The sequence below is a fragment of the Diceros bicornis genome, chromosome 17 (genome assembly GCF_020826845.1).
Source record: "Diceros bicornis minor isolate mBicDic1 chromosome 17, mDicBic1.mat.cur, whole genome shotgun sequence".
NCBI lineage: Eukaryota > Metazoa > Chordata > Mammalia > Perissodactyla > Rhinocerotidae > Diceros > Diceros bicornis.
This window is the reverse complement of record NC_080756.1, coordinates 4,573,262-4,588,801: the sequence shown is the minus strand read 5'-3', so window position 1 is coordinate 4,588,801 and position 15,540 is coordinate 4,573,262. Positions and strand designations below refer to the sequence as shown.

The following is a 15,540-nucleotide window of genomic DNA, read 5'->3' as shown; positions in this document are numbered from 1 at the left end:
ACACCCCAAATCTTAAGAACGCTCTACTTTCTTAAATTTTCTGTCTTACATTTGGATATTTCATTTATATTTGCATGATCATAATCGATCAGAGTGCCTCATATTTGTCAGAACGCTTTAGACCAATTTGGAAAGCAGATCTGTATCATGTATCTGGTGAAATGACCCCTCCCTTGGTCAAATTTATGTTCTGCTTTAGACCTGTTCCCCATCCCACCTTACCACCCTCAACCAGAGTGTCATTCATTTCCTATTTGAATAAACAATTTGATGGATTTAAAAATCTTCTGTTTTGAGGTTTCATCATCCAAATATTCTGGAGTTGGCTGCATATTTCACAGAGGGTGAGAAGTTCTGCCTGGTTTATCCATTTATGAGAAACGGATCCCTTTTTGACAGACTACAGTGTGTAGTAAGTCCTATCTATTACTCTGCCTGCTACTCTGACCCTCGCGGGAGCTGCTGCAACTTTCTGAGAGAGCCGAAGGCCAACCTGTGTTCACATGAGCGGAGAGCCAACAATGGGTTTCCCAAGAAAGCAGAGGACTTCTCCATGAATTAATTTCTCACTCTTAGAAGGCTGCGTAAATATCTGAGTTATTGTCTGTTGTGCAACATGGTGGCCAGAAGATTTGCTGGTCCTTACTCCTTATTGATGCTATTTTTCAAATGTGCTCGCATCAACTACCCTGATTTCTCAGATAATTTTGATTTGCATAACTTTACACAGAGTACCATTCAGTACAAAGGATAGGTATAAAGGTGATACAGACTCCTTACAGACAAGGAGGTTGAGTAAATGCCATGATTCCTCCCAAGATGTTTTTGAAAGATAAGTGTAAAAATGATTTCCAAATAGATTAATTTTCGGTTAAGATTAGAGGAAAAACAGATTATTCTCAATTATCTGAACTGTTATGCCACATATAATTTTAAAATCTTATTTAATGAACCTTTAAACATAGTTACATTACTAGCCATATTTCAATTAAGCTAATATTAAAATTATTGAGTATTTCCATTGGCTATTAAGAGGCCTGGAAGGGTCATCAGTAGTAGAGGAAAACTGTCTTGAGTTAAAAATAGGTTATGGCAAACCAAAATGTTGATTCACCCTCCGCCCCTCACCGTCTGCTTCTGTTTTAGCATACTTCTATGGTTTTTACTCAGAAAGTGAAACCAAACCAACTACTCTGTCTTTTTAGGGTAACACGGCCCCACTCTCTTGGCACGTTCGAATCAGTATCTTAATAGGAACATGCAAAGCCATCCAGTACTTGCACAATGTCGAACCGTGCTCGGTCATCTGTGGCAGCATATCCAGGTAAATTAGCCCAGAGCTGTAGGTCACACCTGAAAGCCCTTTTCTTCATCACGGGTGAGTCATATTTCACATTATTTTCTGTCTATAGTTTCCCCGGTACGTATGTGCGCGTGTTAAGAATTCTCATCTATGTATTTAAAATCTTGCCTTTTTATTAATGAAAACATGTCTACCAAATTTAAAAAGCTACATTTATATTGCCAAAGGGGAGTTTATATTATCTTTGGGAATTATTAATGAACAATGTAGGATAGATAGTTTTGTGTATTTTATTAATTACACCTGATCCCAAACTGTGAGCTGAGTCTATATTCATCTCACTTTTTTCTTTTCAACTAAGGTTTAAGGAACGGCTAAGTGACTTATACAGGGATTTCTAGCAAGCTAACAGTAGTAAACGGCAATTAAAATTCTTTGTCCTTGAGGCTCCAGTGTCTCACTGATTCCACTGAGGGAGCCCGCTGCCTCAGAGCTTTGTATATTCCTCTGTGCAGCTGAGCAGCAACTCCAGTGTTCGTTTTTAAGACATGAGAAAATCAGAAGCAACATCTTCCATCTTTCTTCTTGCTCAGTAGACATAATCTTTCAGACAGAGAGTACATAACTGTGGCAAACCCCGCCTGGTGAATTTTCCCTCTGTGCCTTTCATCTTGAACCTGTCCAAAAGCAGGTCAAGACAGCTCGGCTGAATAGCAGGGAACGCTGAATTTAAAAGGCTGCTGCCTCTTCTGAACCATCTCCTAGGGTCTTGACAAAAGCTTTTAGTGTACTTTTAAGTTGAGCAGAAGAGGGACTGATTACTTACTTTGTTTTTCTGGTGAAATGAACTCCACATAAGAAGACTCTACAGTTTGACTTAGTCCTGGGGGAGTGGGGAGAACGACCCACAGCTGTCTGCTCCTGTGCAGTGTGGTAATTCACCAACTGCCGGTGGCCCCGTAGAATCAGCATAAAATTGGTGCACCCCGTGGGACCCAGGACAAAGACGGACAGTGAAGGTCTCAGGGGTCGGTGGAATGAACCACTGGGGTCAGTTCCAAAGGGCTGAGGGGGCCACCCCCAACCTAAAACATTCCTCCTTCCGCACAGCTCACAACCGGCTCAGCACAGTAGGTGCTCAAATAAATGTTTTCACTGAGTAAATAAATGAATCAATACCTGGAATTTTGCTGTACGTATTCCTCCTTTGGTTTAAACTAAAAGTGAGTATGAGCTTATTTTTAATAAGCCAAGGATTAGTTGTTAACACGTTAATTAAGCATTAATACATTAATGTTATTGGTTTTCCTTTGGTGTGACTGAGTTCATCAGGTCCTTTCCTGGAAGCGGAGCTTGAGGGGTGAGAAGGGAGAGAGTGTCGAGGTTCTGCTGCTTGATGGGAGAAGGGGACAGGGAAGGCCACCAGCTGGGGAGGGTACAGATCCAGCTCCGCCTGCGCCGCCAGGTTTTCCACGGCTCCCGCTGGGGGAAGAGACGTGCCTGTGCTCCTGCTGCGTCTCTCCTGGTTTTAGTTAGAGCGCAGACTGTGGCCCTGAGTTCTGCTGTCTCATTTTCCAGTAGTGACTTCAGGCAGGTTCCCAGGAAATAGGCTCAGAGGCAGAGAGGTGCCTGCAGGAGATTTTTCAGAGTACTCTCAGGAACAACAAAAGTGAAGGAGGGAAGGAGGAGGGCAGAGTGGGCAGCTGGAGAAGCCGAGCTGGAATACTGTGATAGAGGCCTCAGGTGTTTGCACCCCTGCGTCTGACCCACCCTGAGTGAGGCTGTAACCTGGTGAGGCAGCTCCCTTCTCCCAAGGGCAGGTCCCAGCTTGGGGCTCCGCTATGAGCCATCAGCAGCCACGCCTCCCTGGCGGGAGAATGAGTGCCACCCTGGATGCTGAATGCAGGATCTAGGCTGCGCCACGGCAGCCGCCAGTTATAGGGAGAGATCTGACTGCACGGCGCTCTGCCAAATGGGACCAAATGATTCTTCTTTTCGTGTACTTTCCTGCCACCCTCTTTTCATCCTTTCCTCTTAGTTCAGTGTCCACTATTGTTTAAATCAGAGAGATCTGATTTAAGAAGCCGACTTGCCTCTTAAAATGCGATTCTGAGCAAATTGCTTAACTTCTCTCAGGCTCTGTTTTTCCCTCTGCAAAATGCTAATAAGAGAATAGTAGCTTCTATCTCTTAGGGTTAAAGGACAGAGTGTGTAGATGGTGCTGAGGTCTCCCTCCTCAGCTGGGAGCTGCTGTTACACTTGCTCAGGAGTAGCAGGAGGGCCACTGGCAGAGGCTGAGAGATGTGACGGTCAATCAGTCTTCTTACTCATCACTCTTTTACTCTTAGTCCGTTCAGGCTTCTGTAAAAAAAACACTGTAAACCGAGTGGCTCATAAAGAACACACGTTTATTTCTCACACTTCTGGAGGCTGAGAAGCCCACGATCATGGCACTGGCCGGTTCTGAGTTGTGAACGCCCACTTTCTGGTTCACAGACAGCCGTCTCTTCTCTGTGTCCTCACATGGTGGAAGGGGCAAGGGAGCGCTCTGGAGCCTCATTATAGGGGCACTAATTCCATGCATATGAGGAGCCCCCATGACCTAATCACCTCCCAAAGGCCCCATCTCCTAACACACTGGGGGTTAGGATTTCAACATATGAATCTGGAGAGACACAAACATTCAGTCCACAGCACTTACCTTCGTCATCAATTCATTGTGTTTGAAAAGTGGATCCACAAACTAAGCTCTATTTTAATAAAAATCACTTCTGTGTTAACACGTTTATTGAACGTTTTGAAAATCACATTCATTTTAGTTCACAAATATTTTGGGGAGATCTGTTGTGTGCAGAGCATTGTATGAGACCACAGTGGGAAGACCTTGACGACCTCAGTCTTGACCTTGAAGGTTCAACTTGGTGATCAGAGAGAGAATGCAAACACAGAAAATAAATGGTACAGCACTAAATATGCCCAATGTGACGTTGGTCTGAGAAGTCTTGTTCTAATGAGGTAGTTTTAAGCCAAGGCTCTGAGGAGATGGGTGATGGCAGTGGATGTGTTGAAAGAAGGGAAGAGAATATTCCTGGTGGAGGCAATAATTTGTTCAAGGGAGCAGAGTAAAGAATTGCCAAGTGTGTAATGAAAGCAAGACAAATGGGTTGATTGGAGAGGAAAGGATGAGGTTGGAGAATAAGGAAGATAAGACTGGAGAGGAGTGAGGAATGTGGTATGTAGGGGGTTGGATGGAGCCTCGAATGCTAACTAGGCTAAGGACCTGGGGTTGATAAGCTGGGCTCTTGTGAGGGACTCTGAGGCTTCTCTAGGGTATAGGTTGGAACAGAAAGGTTCTGGAGTCTCTTAGGTGGTCTCACAGTTTAAAAGGGGGCCATTTCTTCCAGGCCAGTATCTCAGGTTCTTGTCTGGATGTGCTGAACTATAAAATCATTTAAATAACACTGCTGGACAGACTGCCCAAGGAGTAATATAAAAACAGAGTACCAAAGAGATCGGATCAGAAACAGAGAATTTCATGGAAGAGGCAGGATATAAACTGAAAATGCAGCTAGCAACATATTTTATTTTTTTAGTTGGTGAAGGGGCTGCTGATGATTGTTGCCTCTCTGGGTTTTCCAATGGGTTCGAGGTTCAAACATAACCATGTATTGACTACGCCCCCCTAGGCCTGTGTCAGGGTGTGGAGTTCTGAGGCTGTGGGCACTTATTTGAGAATTGTGTTTCACAAGGGCTCATCAGTGTGTCCCCATCTGTTCCAGAGCAAATGAGCCCCTTCCACAGCCACTGAACTCTCGGCCTTTCTGCTGAGCCCACAGCAAAGGTGTTGATGAGTGCCGACACTAACAGCAGGTTTTCTTCCTCTCTTTTGGTGATGTGCACACCTGCTCTAGAAACTGGAAAGAGACCAACTCACTTCATTCAGGGCACTGAACATCTGTCAGATGGTAATGACATTCAGTCCCCAGCAGTCTTGGCCAAACGTAAATTGGCTGACCTAGATTACCCTCCCAAATCTCTTTTAAATGAATCTTTCACTTTGCTGTAAACGTGGGCCTCCCTGATTCGTGGTCCCTCTATGAACAGCCTAGTGCTTTTAGGAAGGTCTGAAATCCCTTTTTCTGCCTTTGTCACATTAATTTTCTAATTCTTTATAAGGAAAGGCAGCTTCTAGGAGAGATGTCATTTTAGTGCACAGTCCTGATAATTGGCTCAAAAAAGGACATTCTGGGGCCAGCCCTGTGGCCTAGTGGTTAAGTTTGGTGCACTCTGCTTCAGCAGCCCGGGTTCAGTTCCCGGGTGCAGACCTACACCACTCATCAGTGGCCACGCTGTGGCGGTGACCCACATACAAAATAGAGGAAGATTGGCACAGATGTTAGCTCAGAGCCAATCTTCCTCAGCAAAAATAAAGGACACCTCAAAATGTGTTAGTCACCTTTTCTATAAGGCTCTGTTTTTGTTGGAGTGAGAAAGGGAAGGTATTGCCACCTTTATTTTCTTCCCTGCATTTGGGCCTCAGACTGATGAATCACAGAAGAGTTTATCATACATCATTTGACATTATTAAATAATGTTTTTCATAGTATGAAATAACATGGAACAATGTGCATTAAGTGAGATTAAGTGAACAAAAGCCAAATTGAGTAATACACAGTACACAATTATAACTTTGTAGAACTACAAATTCATGAATTAAAAATAAAAGATTGAAAGTAAATCATGCCAAAATATAAATAAGGCTTTATTTAGATGGCGAGACTATGGCTTTTTATTTAATGGCTTTTTACTTCTACTTTATGTCTTTTTTTTTTTTAAGATTTTATTTATTTATTTATTTTTCCCCAAAAAAGCCCCAGTAGATAGTTGTATGTCATAGCTGCACATCCTTCTGGTTGCTGCATGTGGGACACGGCCTCAGCATGGCTGGAGAAGCGGTGTGTTGGTGCGCGCCCGGGATCCGAACCCGGGCCACCAGCAGCAGAGCGCGCGCACTTAACCACCAAGCCACAGGGCCGGCCCCTACTTTATGTCTTTAAAATTTTTATTTAAAGATTATGTTCTACTCTTATAGTAAAAATAAGAGTAAAAAAAAATAACTTGGCATCAGACCTTTCTACTTCAAACTGAGTAATCAGAAGAAGTTCCTAGAGGGAGTCTCTAGTTGCTAAGTGATGTCCTAACATTTCAGTTCATTCCTTCTCTGTAATTAATTCTAGCAACAAAGAACCTTGATAATTTTACACCTTTGTGGTTTTTAAAATAGCTTAAGAAATGAAGATTGTTAAGTCATTATTCAGCAGCCTGGGGCTCAAAGTGTGAGCAACACCTTTTGTCTGAGCAAAAGGAGATGGTGTCCACCCAGCTCCGATGTTTCTTTCAGTTAAATGCAGTAAATCGAGAGAGCACCGAACAGGGAAAAAGGAGGGCGAGGCTTTAGCTCTGGGTCTGCCACTAACAAGCTATTTTGCGTACAACAAGTCATTTCAATCATGTGGCCTCATTTACCTCATCTGAAAAAGATCTGCAGGGATGACAAATGAGTTTCTCACATTCCATCTTTGATTGATGGGTAATGACTTCCCACATGCAGTGTTGAAAGGGAATCTGGGATGGGTGTGTTCTGAACTCAATTAGCGATGGCTGCCAAGGATAGGGGAGGATGTTTTGGCAACATTTGGGCCACGGATTTGCCACATACCGAGTGGTCAAAGGCTACTTATGGTTTCAAATTCTGTTAATTAACAAACTGATTATATCAACAGCTTTTGCCTAGCATCTTCTGTAAACTCAGCATTATGCTATGTAAACGGCATGAACTGGTCTCTGAGTAAGTGCCAAATGGTAAGTGCAGGCTGTACAGCAGGAACTTGGAGAAGGAGGGTCACCGGAATTCAGAGTAGTCAAGTGAAAACTCCTTGAGGAAGTGAATCTTAGACTGCATAGAGGATTTGGATAAAAATAAGGGAGAGGGAGTACTTGGCGGGTGAGGGGAACAGCAATAAGCGCAGTCTATCCTGACTGCACTGGTCTAAGTGCGAATACCTTCAGGGTAGCTGGTGGGCTGCAGACGATTAGGGAGCTCAGTGAAGGCCAGAGGACGTTAGACCCAACATATAAGACCACTGAATAACTTATGAATGCTGCCAACAACACTGAGTGTAGGTATCATGGGTCTTAGCTTAACGGAGAAAACTGAGATTTACAGAGGTTAGTAATCTGCCTCTGTCACGTGTCTGTAGATGGGAAGGGAGGTGGGGTTCCATGTTTGTGTGGGTCCAGCAATTATGCTCTTATTTGGTAAAGAAGGGTTCCTAGCCAGGATTCCTGGGAGTGCATTGGTTTCACGGGCAGAGGCAGGGAAATTGGGCAGGAGAAGAGAACATAATTCGTATGTGCAAATTTGGAAATGCTGACATTGGGCTCCTAGTGAAAATGGCAGTAGGCAGCAGACTTTGAGGGGGAGACTGGGCAGGAGATCTGCATTCAGAATCTTTGCCTTGTTCAAGCAGTGAGAGTAAATAACCTGTAGAGGGAGAGACTGTCAAGGACACAGCTGTGGAACACCCAAGGAGGAAACCAAGCCCACATCTCAAAGGTATTTTCGAGAAGTCTGGTGGTTTAGTTAGCCCAAAAATGTCTTAGTAATTTGAACTCTTCAAAGAGAATGTTATAAAAACAAAATTCATTTCCAGATGGTAGAATTTGAGGAGGAAAAAGGATTTAAAGAAAAGAATCTTGAAGAGTTGAGGTGTCCTCTTGGCAAAAGGCCCTCATATTTTTATTTGGGAAACGAAGATGTTTTTGAATTACAGGATCACATAAGAGCATCTGAAAGCAGTAAACTTTCTTGTTATTTCCATCCTATCCCTGGGCGAGCTTAATTGTTTTCACATTTATGAACGATTTTAAATTGAAATGCATTTTATCCTCGGCATTTTTCATCCCAGACATTCATTCCTGTTAATGTTTCCGAAGCAAGGAGGTAATCTTGGTGAACATTTCTAACGTCTCCTCTAGGATCATGTTCTCTCATCGGTATTGTCATGTGTCTCCTGCCAAGTGAAACAATCTTTCATACAAGGGCGGTAGTCTAGGAGAGAAAGGAAGGAAGAAGCCATTTGCTTAAAAATGAATTTTTACAAGATACAAATTGATTCGAGATGTGTGGTCGTAGTAAGTGCATGGAGAATTTCGTTTGTGTGGGACTGGAAAGACTGAGTGGTTGTAATGAAGGTAGGAAGCCACAGATTGGCCCCTTCCTGCAGTGATGACACCCTCACCTGAGGGCCCAAGCTCCCCCTGTCTTTGCCCCCAGACCTGATGTGTGTGGCGGGCAGGACCCCAGCTCACTGTTTTGCAGGGATGGTAAAGCCTGCAGGGATTGCAAAATCTGTTTGTTTGTTTGACCGACTGTGTGTTTAATTAACCAATCTCCTCTCTCCCCTTCTCCTCCCCCAAAAAACTATTTTTGTTTTTCAGAAACATTTTAGGTATTAACAGTTCTTTTTCCTCAAACTTTCCTATGTTCCTCCTAGTGTCTCTCTTCTTCTAAAATATCCAAATATGTTCATTTTTCCTGAGGGATGCCAAAACAAATAAATATTACATAATTTAAAATTTCCCGTTAATTCTATTTACCTCCAATGTCACTAAACCCCAACAGTCACTTATTTATGCACATAGATACATACAGCCAAACAATGTATATCTTTTTCTCTCATGGTCTTAAAATATCTGGAAATGTTACTTAGTCAGGTTCTTCTGGAACTATTTTGAAACTCAATGGATGCCTTGAAAGTAATTAACCCAAGGGTCCTCAGATCTCCAGGGTCATCCTTCAATCCTCTGTACCTTTGTTACTTTAAATTGGTGTCCTTGAACTTCTGGAGTACCCAGCCAGGTTTCTTGGGACTTTAAGGTAAGGTGGTGGGTATAGGATGGACAATGGCCAGGCTACGTCCTTTAAAGCACATTTCGAGGGCCTCCCTGTATGTCAGGCACCCTGCTTGCGTTTTCTCGTTTAATCATGGTAAGAACTCTGTGGGGTCAGCATTATCAAATCCTTTTACCTGCAAGGAAAACTGAGGCTTAAGGAAGCTGTGCTAGCTTGGTTAGAGACGCAGTTTTACGTTTAAAGCAGCAATACCCCTTATTGACTGGGCCTGTACACAGAGAGCCTAGACTCACAAGGCACCAATTAAGCAAAAACAAGCTCTAATGGTGTCTCTCAGTCCTGCCCGGGTTCAATGGGAAAGAAAGAGAAAGCTCCCTAATCCACGAGGGGTAAACAGTTTCAGCTTCACTCACTTCAGGCTGGAGGCACTGCATGCTGAGGTGGGGGAGGGGGTGCGCCCTTTTCCAGTAACCTGCGGGCTCCTGGAGAAACTGGGTCTTGCCTCATCTGGTGAGGGGTGTCATGGTGTTGCAACAGCAGTGGCACAGACAGGAAGATGTCCTGTTGCCTCAGGCTGTCCTGGAGAGGCCAGTTGGGTCCTCTTTATCTCTGGGGCCTGAGTGGAGTCTGGACTTTCCCTGAGAGCTGCCAGGCACTCAGGAGCTGGACTAATGGGCACTCATAATTCCCTCTAAAATCCTTTAAAAATATATGTCTTTAAAGACCAATCATGCACTTCCATATGAAACATGGTGTTTGCACTTAAATTCAAATCCTGCGTTGTAATCTAGGTGTATCATCTTGCTTTACCTTTAAGACCCAAGAGCTTCAACTAAATTAGCAGACACCCTGGTGAGCAAAGAAAGCAGTTCTTGTAGCTTTTGTTTTGGGAGTTCAGGTCCCCAAAAAAGAGTTGTCCTAGAGACCCCTAGCAACAGAGAGATTAAGTAACGTCCCCAGAGTCATAATACCAGTTCACCACCTTGTGTAGGATTTTCCACGTCTACTTAGTGTACCACCACCGATCCTTCAGCTGGAAGAATTATCTAGAGAGGTGATGGCCTTTCTGTTACGGTAAATAGCCTTGTGGGAAAGAATAGAAGAAATAGGTTGTAGAAACATCACATTGAAGGTGTGGGCCATGGCGTATGTCTCTTCTGTCTCTTTGGTAGTCGCAATAGCTAGCAAGCCGCCCTTTTTTTTTTTTTTAATTTTTTTATTGATGTCTTAATAATTCATAACATTGTGAAATTTTGGTTGTGCATTTTTGTCAATCACCATATGCATGTCTCCCTTCACCCCTTGTGCCCACCCCCCAGCCCCGTTGGCCCTGTAACCACAATACAGTTTCTCTGTCCATGTGTTGGTTTATATTCCACATATGAGTGAGATCATACGGTGTTTGTCTTTCTCTCTCTGCAAGCCACCCTTTTGCTGCGTTATATAGTTATATGATTTTAGTTATTTTATGTTGTCTTTATTTTGTTAGACTGTTTTACCCTCCACGGGATAAACGTGTTCAGTTGACCTGCATGGTAGCTGAAGGTACTTTATGTTTGAATGTTCTATTTAAGATTGACGCAGGGGAAAGATTACAGTAAAATTGATTGTTAAAGGGCCTTTTGCAATTTCCGCTTTCCTAAAACAGAACATTCTTCCTCAGCTCCATTAACCTTTATTTAGAACAAAGTAAATCACTGGACTTAAAATTTATGTTACACGCGAAAGTCTGCTGGTAAACAACTTGTCTTTTGACCAAATACCATTATTCAAAGTGTAAATGCCGCGTCCTAGGACAAATGCACATTCTCACTGCCGGCTGCTCCGTGACCCAGAGGCTGCTGCGGTTTGTTGTGTAACGCATTGTGGTCACCAGCACACCTCTGCCTGACACTTGCGGAAGCATGAGTCACCAGTTGCTGAAAGCTTCCCACCAGTTGTTCTGAGCGTCAAATAAATGGATTAGATTATGGGTTTTTTTTGTTGTTGTTGCTTTCTTTTTTTCTTTCGTACTTAGGAAAGACCTATTCTTCAGGGATTCTAAGTGTTTCACAAATTCGGCTTTTGCATTCTCATGGTTCTGGCATTTTAACTTATGGTTTTATTCCTTCTTTAGAGCTGGGGGGGAGGAGGAAGAGGGCTAGATGTTTGACATTGAAACTCTGGCATTCAGAATTTTTCGATCCTCCTTCTAGGCTGAAATAAAGGGGGTGGGGGGTAGCTGTGTGCGCAGAAGAGAGCCAGGCTCTCAGTGCAGCAGAGCTGGAGAGGCAGAAGCTTGGGTCCTGGGAGTGAGAGTTAATGCACCTGTCTGCCCACCTCACCTCCCGGCCCACCTGGCAGACTCCTGCACTGAATACCCCAGCACTCTGCAGTGATCAGGGCATCTCCAGAAGTCCCAGCCTTGATCTGAACCCGTGAAGTGTACACCTGTGGAAGAAGTAATGCTGAACTGATTGTCTGTTCTTATCTAGAGCTGGAGAGAAGGCAGGCTCTGCTCTAGTGGATCCCTCGTCTTCAGGGGTATGTCAGGATAGTCACCACTGCTCCCCAAGTGAGAAACCCGAAGGATGGGTGAGGAGTGATATGCATGTGTGAGGCCCAGGCTGGCCCTAGAAGCTGCCAGGTCTGAAATGTCTGGGGAGAAAAGATAAGGCAAGGAGAAGAAAGAGGGCTGTGATTATTGACACAAGTCTGGAGGGCCGGGCCCTCCTGACTGTCTCCTCGTAAATGCAGGGATCACATAACAGGTGAGGGCCTCAGGCCTCATGCAGAACGGGGAATCTCTGGATCTTGCAATTTTCCTGCCAGCCTTAGAGGAGAGAGAGTGAACAAAGTTTAGAATGTGTCCCTCTCTACCCTTAAAGGGCCCTGGGGTGTCTCTCCATTTTGTCTGTCATCAACACAGTGCTAGACAAAGTCTGGACCAGAATTCTTGAGGTCTTAGCTTCAGATCCTCTGAATAGAGCCAGGACTCTGAATACTCTGACTTGTTGTAACCCCTGCGATTCAGAGCCGTGGAACCAGGTGTGCCTGTGCCTCCTTGTACAGGGACAGCAAGGGCTCTGGCGCTTCTGTAAGATCCCGTGTTTGTTCAGGATTAAGAAGAGCTTGTTCTCATCCTGTAGCTGTTACCCCTTTTAGTAACAATGTGTAGTACTACAACTGTACCACTTGGCCTCTTGGATGGGCAGGCCTAGGATTAGAAGCTTTGTTTCCAGGGAACAAAAAGCACGCTCCGAAAAGCCCTAAGCCAAGCTGAGAAATAGGTACCTTTCTCTTGGCCCACCCACCTCTTTTATCAGTATCCATCTGCTCTCTCATGATTAATTACTCATTCTCGTCTTACCGACCATCTATTGAGCATTACCGTATGTCAGGCAGGAGGCTATGTATATTCCCCACGTCAGTTCTGTTGTTTTCCTCATTTCACATGTGAGGAAAGACGGCATTGAGGCTTACGGGGTGAAGTAACCTGCCAGGGGTCCCAGAGCCAGGAAGAGGCAGAGCTGGGACTCCCCGCAGGTGTGGGCCATGTGAAATGCGTGGGCTCATCCTTTCCCATCCCTGCTGGGACAACCCTTCGAAAGTGAAAGTCTTCGGCTGCTTACTCTCAGCCACGATGTTAAATGATCATTAAGGTTTTTGTGTGACAAACAGCTGACACCGACTCCAAGCACTTAGCCTTTGCCTCTGCAGATGTTTATGTTTTAAATAAGACTCAAGGACAAAAAAGCCTAGAGCTGGGACAATGCAGTAGGGTATCCTTAAGGCAGGGGCTCCCAAAGATTCCTCAGATCACCGCAGGTCAGCGCCTCTCTGGTGATAAGCCGGGCGTTCCACACACAGCTCTGTGCACATAACAGACACGTAATTCCTAGCTGATTAAAACTCGGCTACTGTTCTCATCACATGTAAGGAGAGCACAAGGAAAGCTGCTTGGGTAACGTTAGTTTCTCCTGTAGACAAACCATCAGCGGTACCCACTAACTCCATATATGTGTCTGTAAATTGGAAATGCCCACTCTTCCTAGGTCATGTTTTTGTTTTAGGTTTTATAAAACACTTGGATTTATACTTTAAGAAAAATGGGAAAGTGTCCTCTGGTTCCTGGAAAACTACATATGGCTTTATTTTGTCAGTGTTTGGAATTAACCAGGTGTGAAGGTGAGCTTGTCATGTTGTTTTTCACCGGAATGCCCTTATGGTTTTTTTGTCTTGTTTGTGCTTGATCACAATTTTAGTGCAAACATACTTTTGGATGATCAGTTTCAACCCAAACTAACTGATTTTGCCATGGCACACTTCCGACCCCACCTGGAACATCAGCCCTGCACCATCAGCGTGACCAGCTGCAGCAGGAGACATCTGTGGTACATGCCCGAGGAGTACATCCGGCAGGGCAAACTCTCCATCAAAACTGACGTCTACAGCTTTGGGATTGTGAGTGCCAACTGAAGTTAACAAAGGGGGGGTGTTCATCGCCAAGCATGCTCTCAATTCTAAGAATTTTTTTAAGGTCATTAACTTCTGGACCTATTGATTTCCTGTTATTGTCTTATGCATTAAAATTACGCAATCAGTCAAGTAATAAAATATAAGGTCATTAATTAGAATGAACCATGTTCATCATCAAGGTTAGGAGTTGCAACTGATTATGTGTATGTATTTAACAAATGTAGCTGACTGTCTATATCTTCTTTGTAGGTAATAATGGAAGTTCTGACAGGTTGTAAAGTGGTGTTAGATGATCCAAAGCATGTCCAGCTGGTAAGAACTGTCTTCGTCTCTGCATCTAGCTCTTGGTTGTTTTTCTGATCAAGTTCTAAATGGTACGGTTGTCTTCTTCTCTTCCTAGAGGGATCTGCTTATGGAATTGATGGAGAAGAGAGGCCTCGATTCATGTCTCTCATTTGTAGATAAGAAAGTGTGTCCTTGTCCCCGGAATCTCTCCGCCAAGCTATTCTCTTTGGCAGGCCAGTGTGTTGCAACACGGGCGAAGTTAAGACCATCGATGGGTGAAGTGTGTATACATGTGGTTTATTCAAAACTGAGCGCCTAGAAAATCTAAATTGGATAAATTGTGTGTCTAAGTGAATCTTTTATCAGTGAGACAAATCCAGCCCCCAACAGAGAAATCTAACCTAACAGATAGCTTTTCCAAGTCAACAAGTCGCATCTTTTGGTACTCTGGTAGAGGTCATTATTGGGTGGAACCAGGGCAGCACAAAAAATTTAGTGAAAATACGTAGGGAGTAGTTTGGAGAGAATATTTTATTCAACTTTCATTAAGAGATCTGGCCCATTAAAAACGCAGCATGTGTTTCCCTTATTGATTTTTTTATGTACACATCTGTCTGAATGGATTTAATCATCCATTCATTTATTTATTTGTTGAACAAGTGTTTATTTAGTGCCCACTTTGCATGCACGAGACTTTGTACTGGGTACTGGGGATACAGGTGATCAAGATATAGTCGCTGCCCTCAAGCTCACAGTCCAAGAGGAGGGTCAGATCAGTAAACATGGAATTTCAGTATGGAAAGATAAGCATAATGACTGATGGGAGTCCAGGCCCATATGGGAGCGTAGAGTCAGAATACTTACCAGCCTATGGAAGTCAAGGAAGCTTCTTGATGGAGGTGACGGCTAAGCTACGATCTGAAGAACAGATTTGGATTTAGGCAGCAGTAAGGATGGAAGGACATTCGAGGCAGAGAGAATCCAGACCTACAAAGGCTCGCAGGTGATGGATTCCAGGGTGCTAAGACTGCAGGGAGTTCAGCATCGTGGAAGTGGGAGGGGGTGAGGGAAAAGCTGGAGTGGTTAAAGTGATAGAAGGTTCCAGGGGTTAGAGGGACATGAATTGCATTCTAGGAGTTTGGATTTTATCCCGAGTCTATTGTAGAGCCATGAAAGGGTTTTAAACAAGGAAATGACATAATCAGAATATGCAGAGCAGTGACCTGGGAGTCAGGAGAGCTGTGTTCTAGACCTGACACCACCAGTAAGAGCTATGTTACCTGGAATCTTGGGCCCAAGAGGAGCTGTGAGATATAGAGTGGAAGGAGCGTGGAATTGGGAGCCCAGAGATCTGAGGTCAAGCAACAGGTCTGCTCCTTACTGGCTGCTGATAGTGATTCCTTTTTCTGAGCCTCAGCTTTCTTATGTATAAAATGAGAATAATAATGTTGTTTGTGTAGATTAAATGAGGTGATGTGTGTGAAAGCTCTTTGTAAATTATAAAGCTCTCTATATGTATTTTTTCAAATTACGTGTGTGTGTGTGAAGGGATGTTATATATTATTTTATATCAGGTCAG

At 43.9% G+C, this 15,540-nt stretch overlaps 1 protein-coding gene across 3 annotated transcripts in view; it reads left to right on the top strand.

Moving 5' to 3' along the window:
• Positions 1 to 15,540, top strand: part of IRAK3 (interleukin 1 receptor associated kinase 3) — a 61,707-nt gene that overhangs the window by 36,035 nt on the left and 10,132 nt on the right. For all 3 annotated transcript variants that reach the window (XM_058557701.1, XM_058557699.1, XM_058557702.1), the window contains 5 exons: positions 298 to 412; positions 1,206 to 1,324; positions 13,463 to 13,661; positions 13,926 to 13,988; positions 14,077 to 14,241. In XM_058557701.1, coding sequence (XP_058413684.1) covers positions 298 to 412; positions 1,206 to 1,324; positions 13,463 to 13,661; positions 13,926 to 13,988; positions 14,077 to 14,241 — 661 coding nt within the window. The remainder of the gene's footprint in view (positions 1 to 297; positions 413 to 1,205; positions 1,325 to 13,462; positions 13,662 to 13,925; positions 13,989 to 14,076; positions 14,242 to 15,540) is intronic.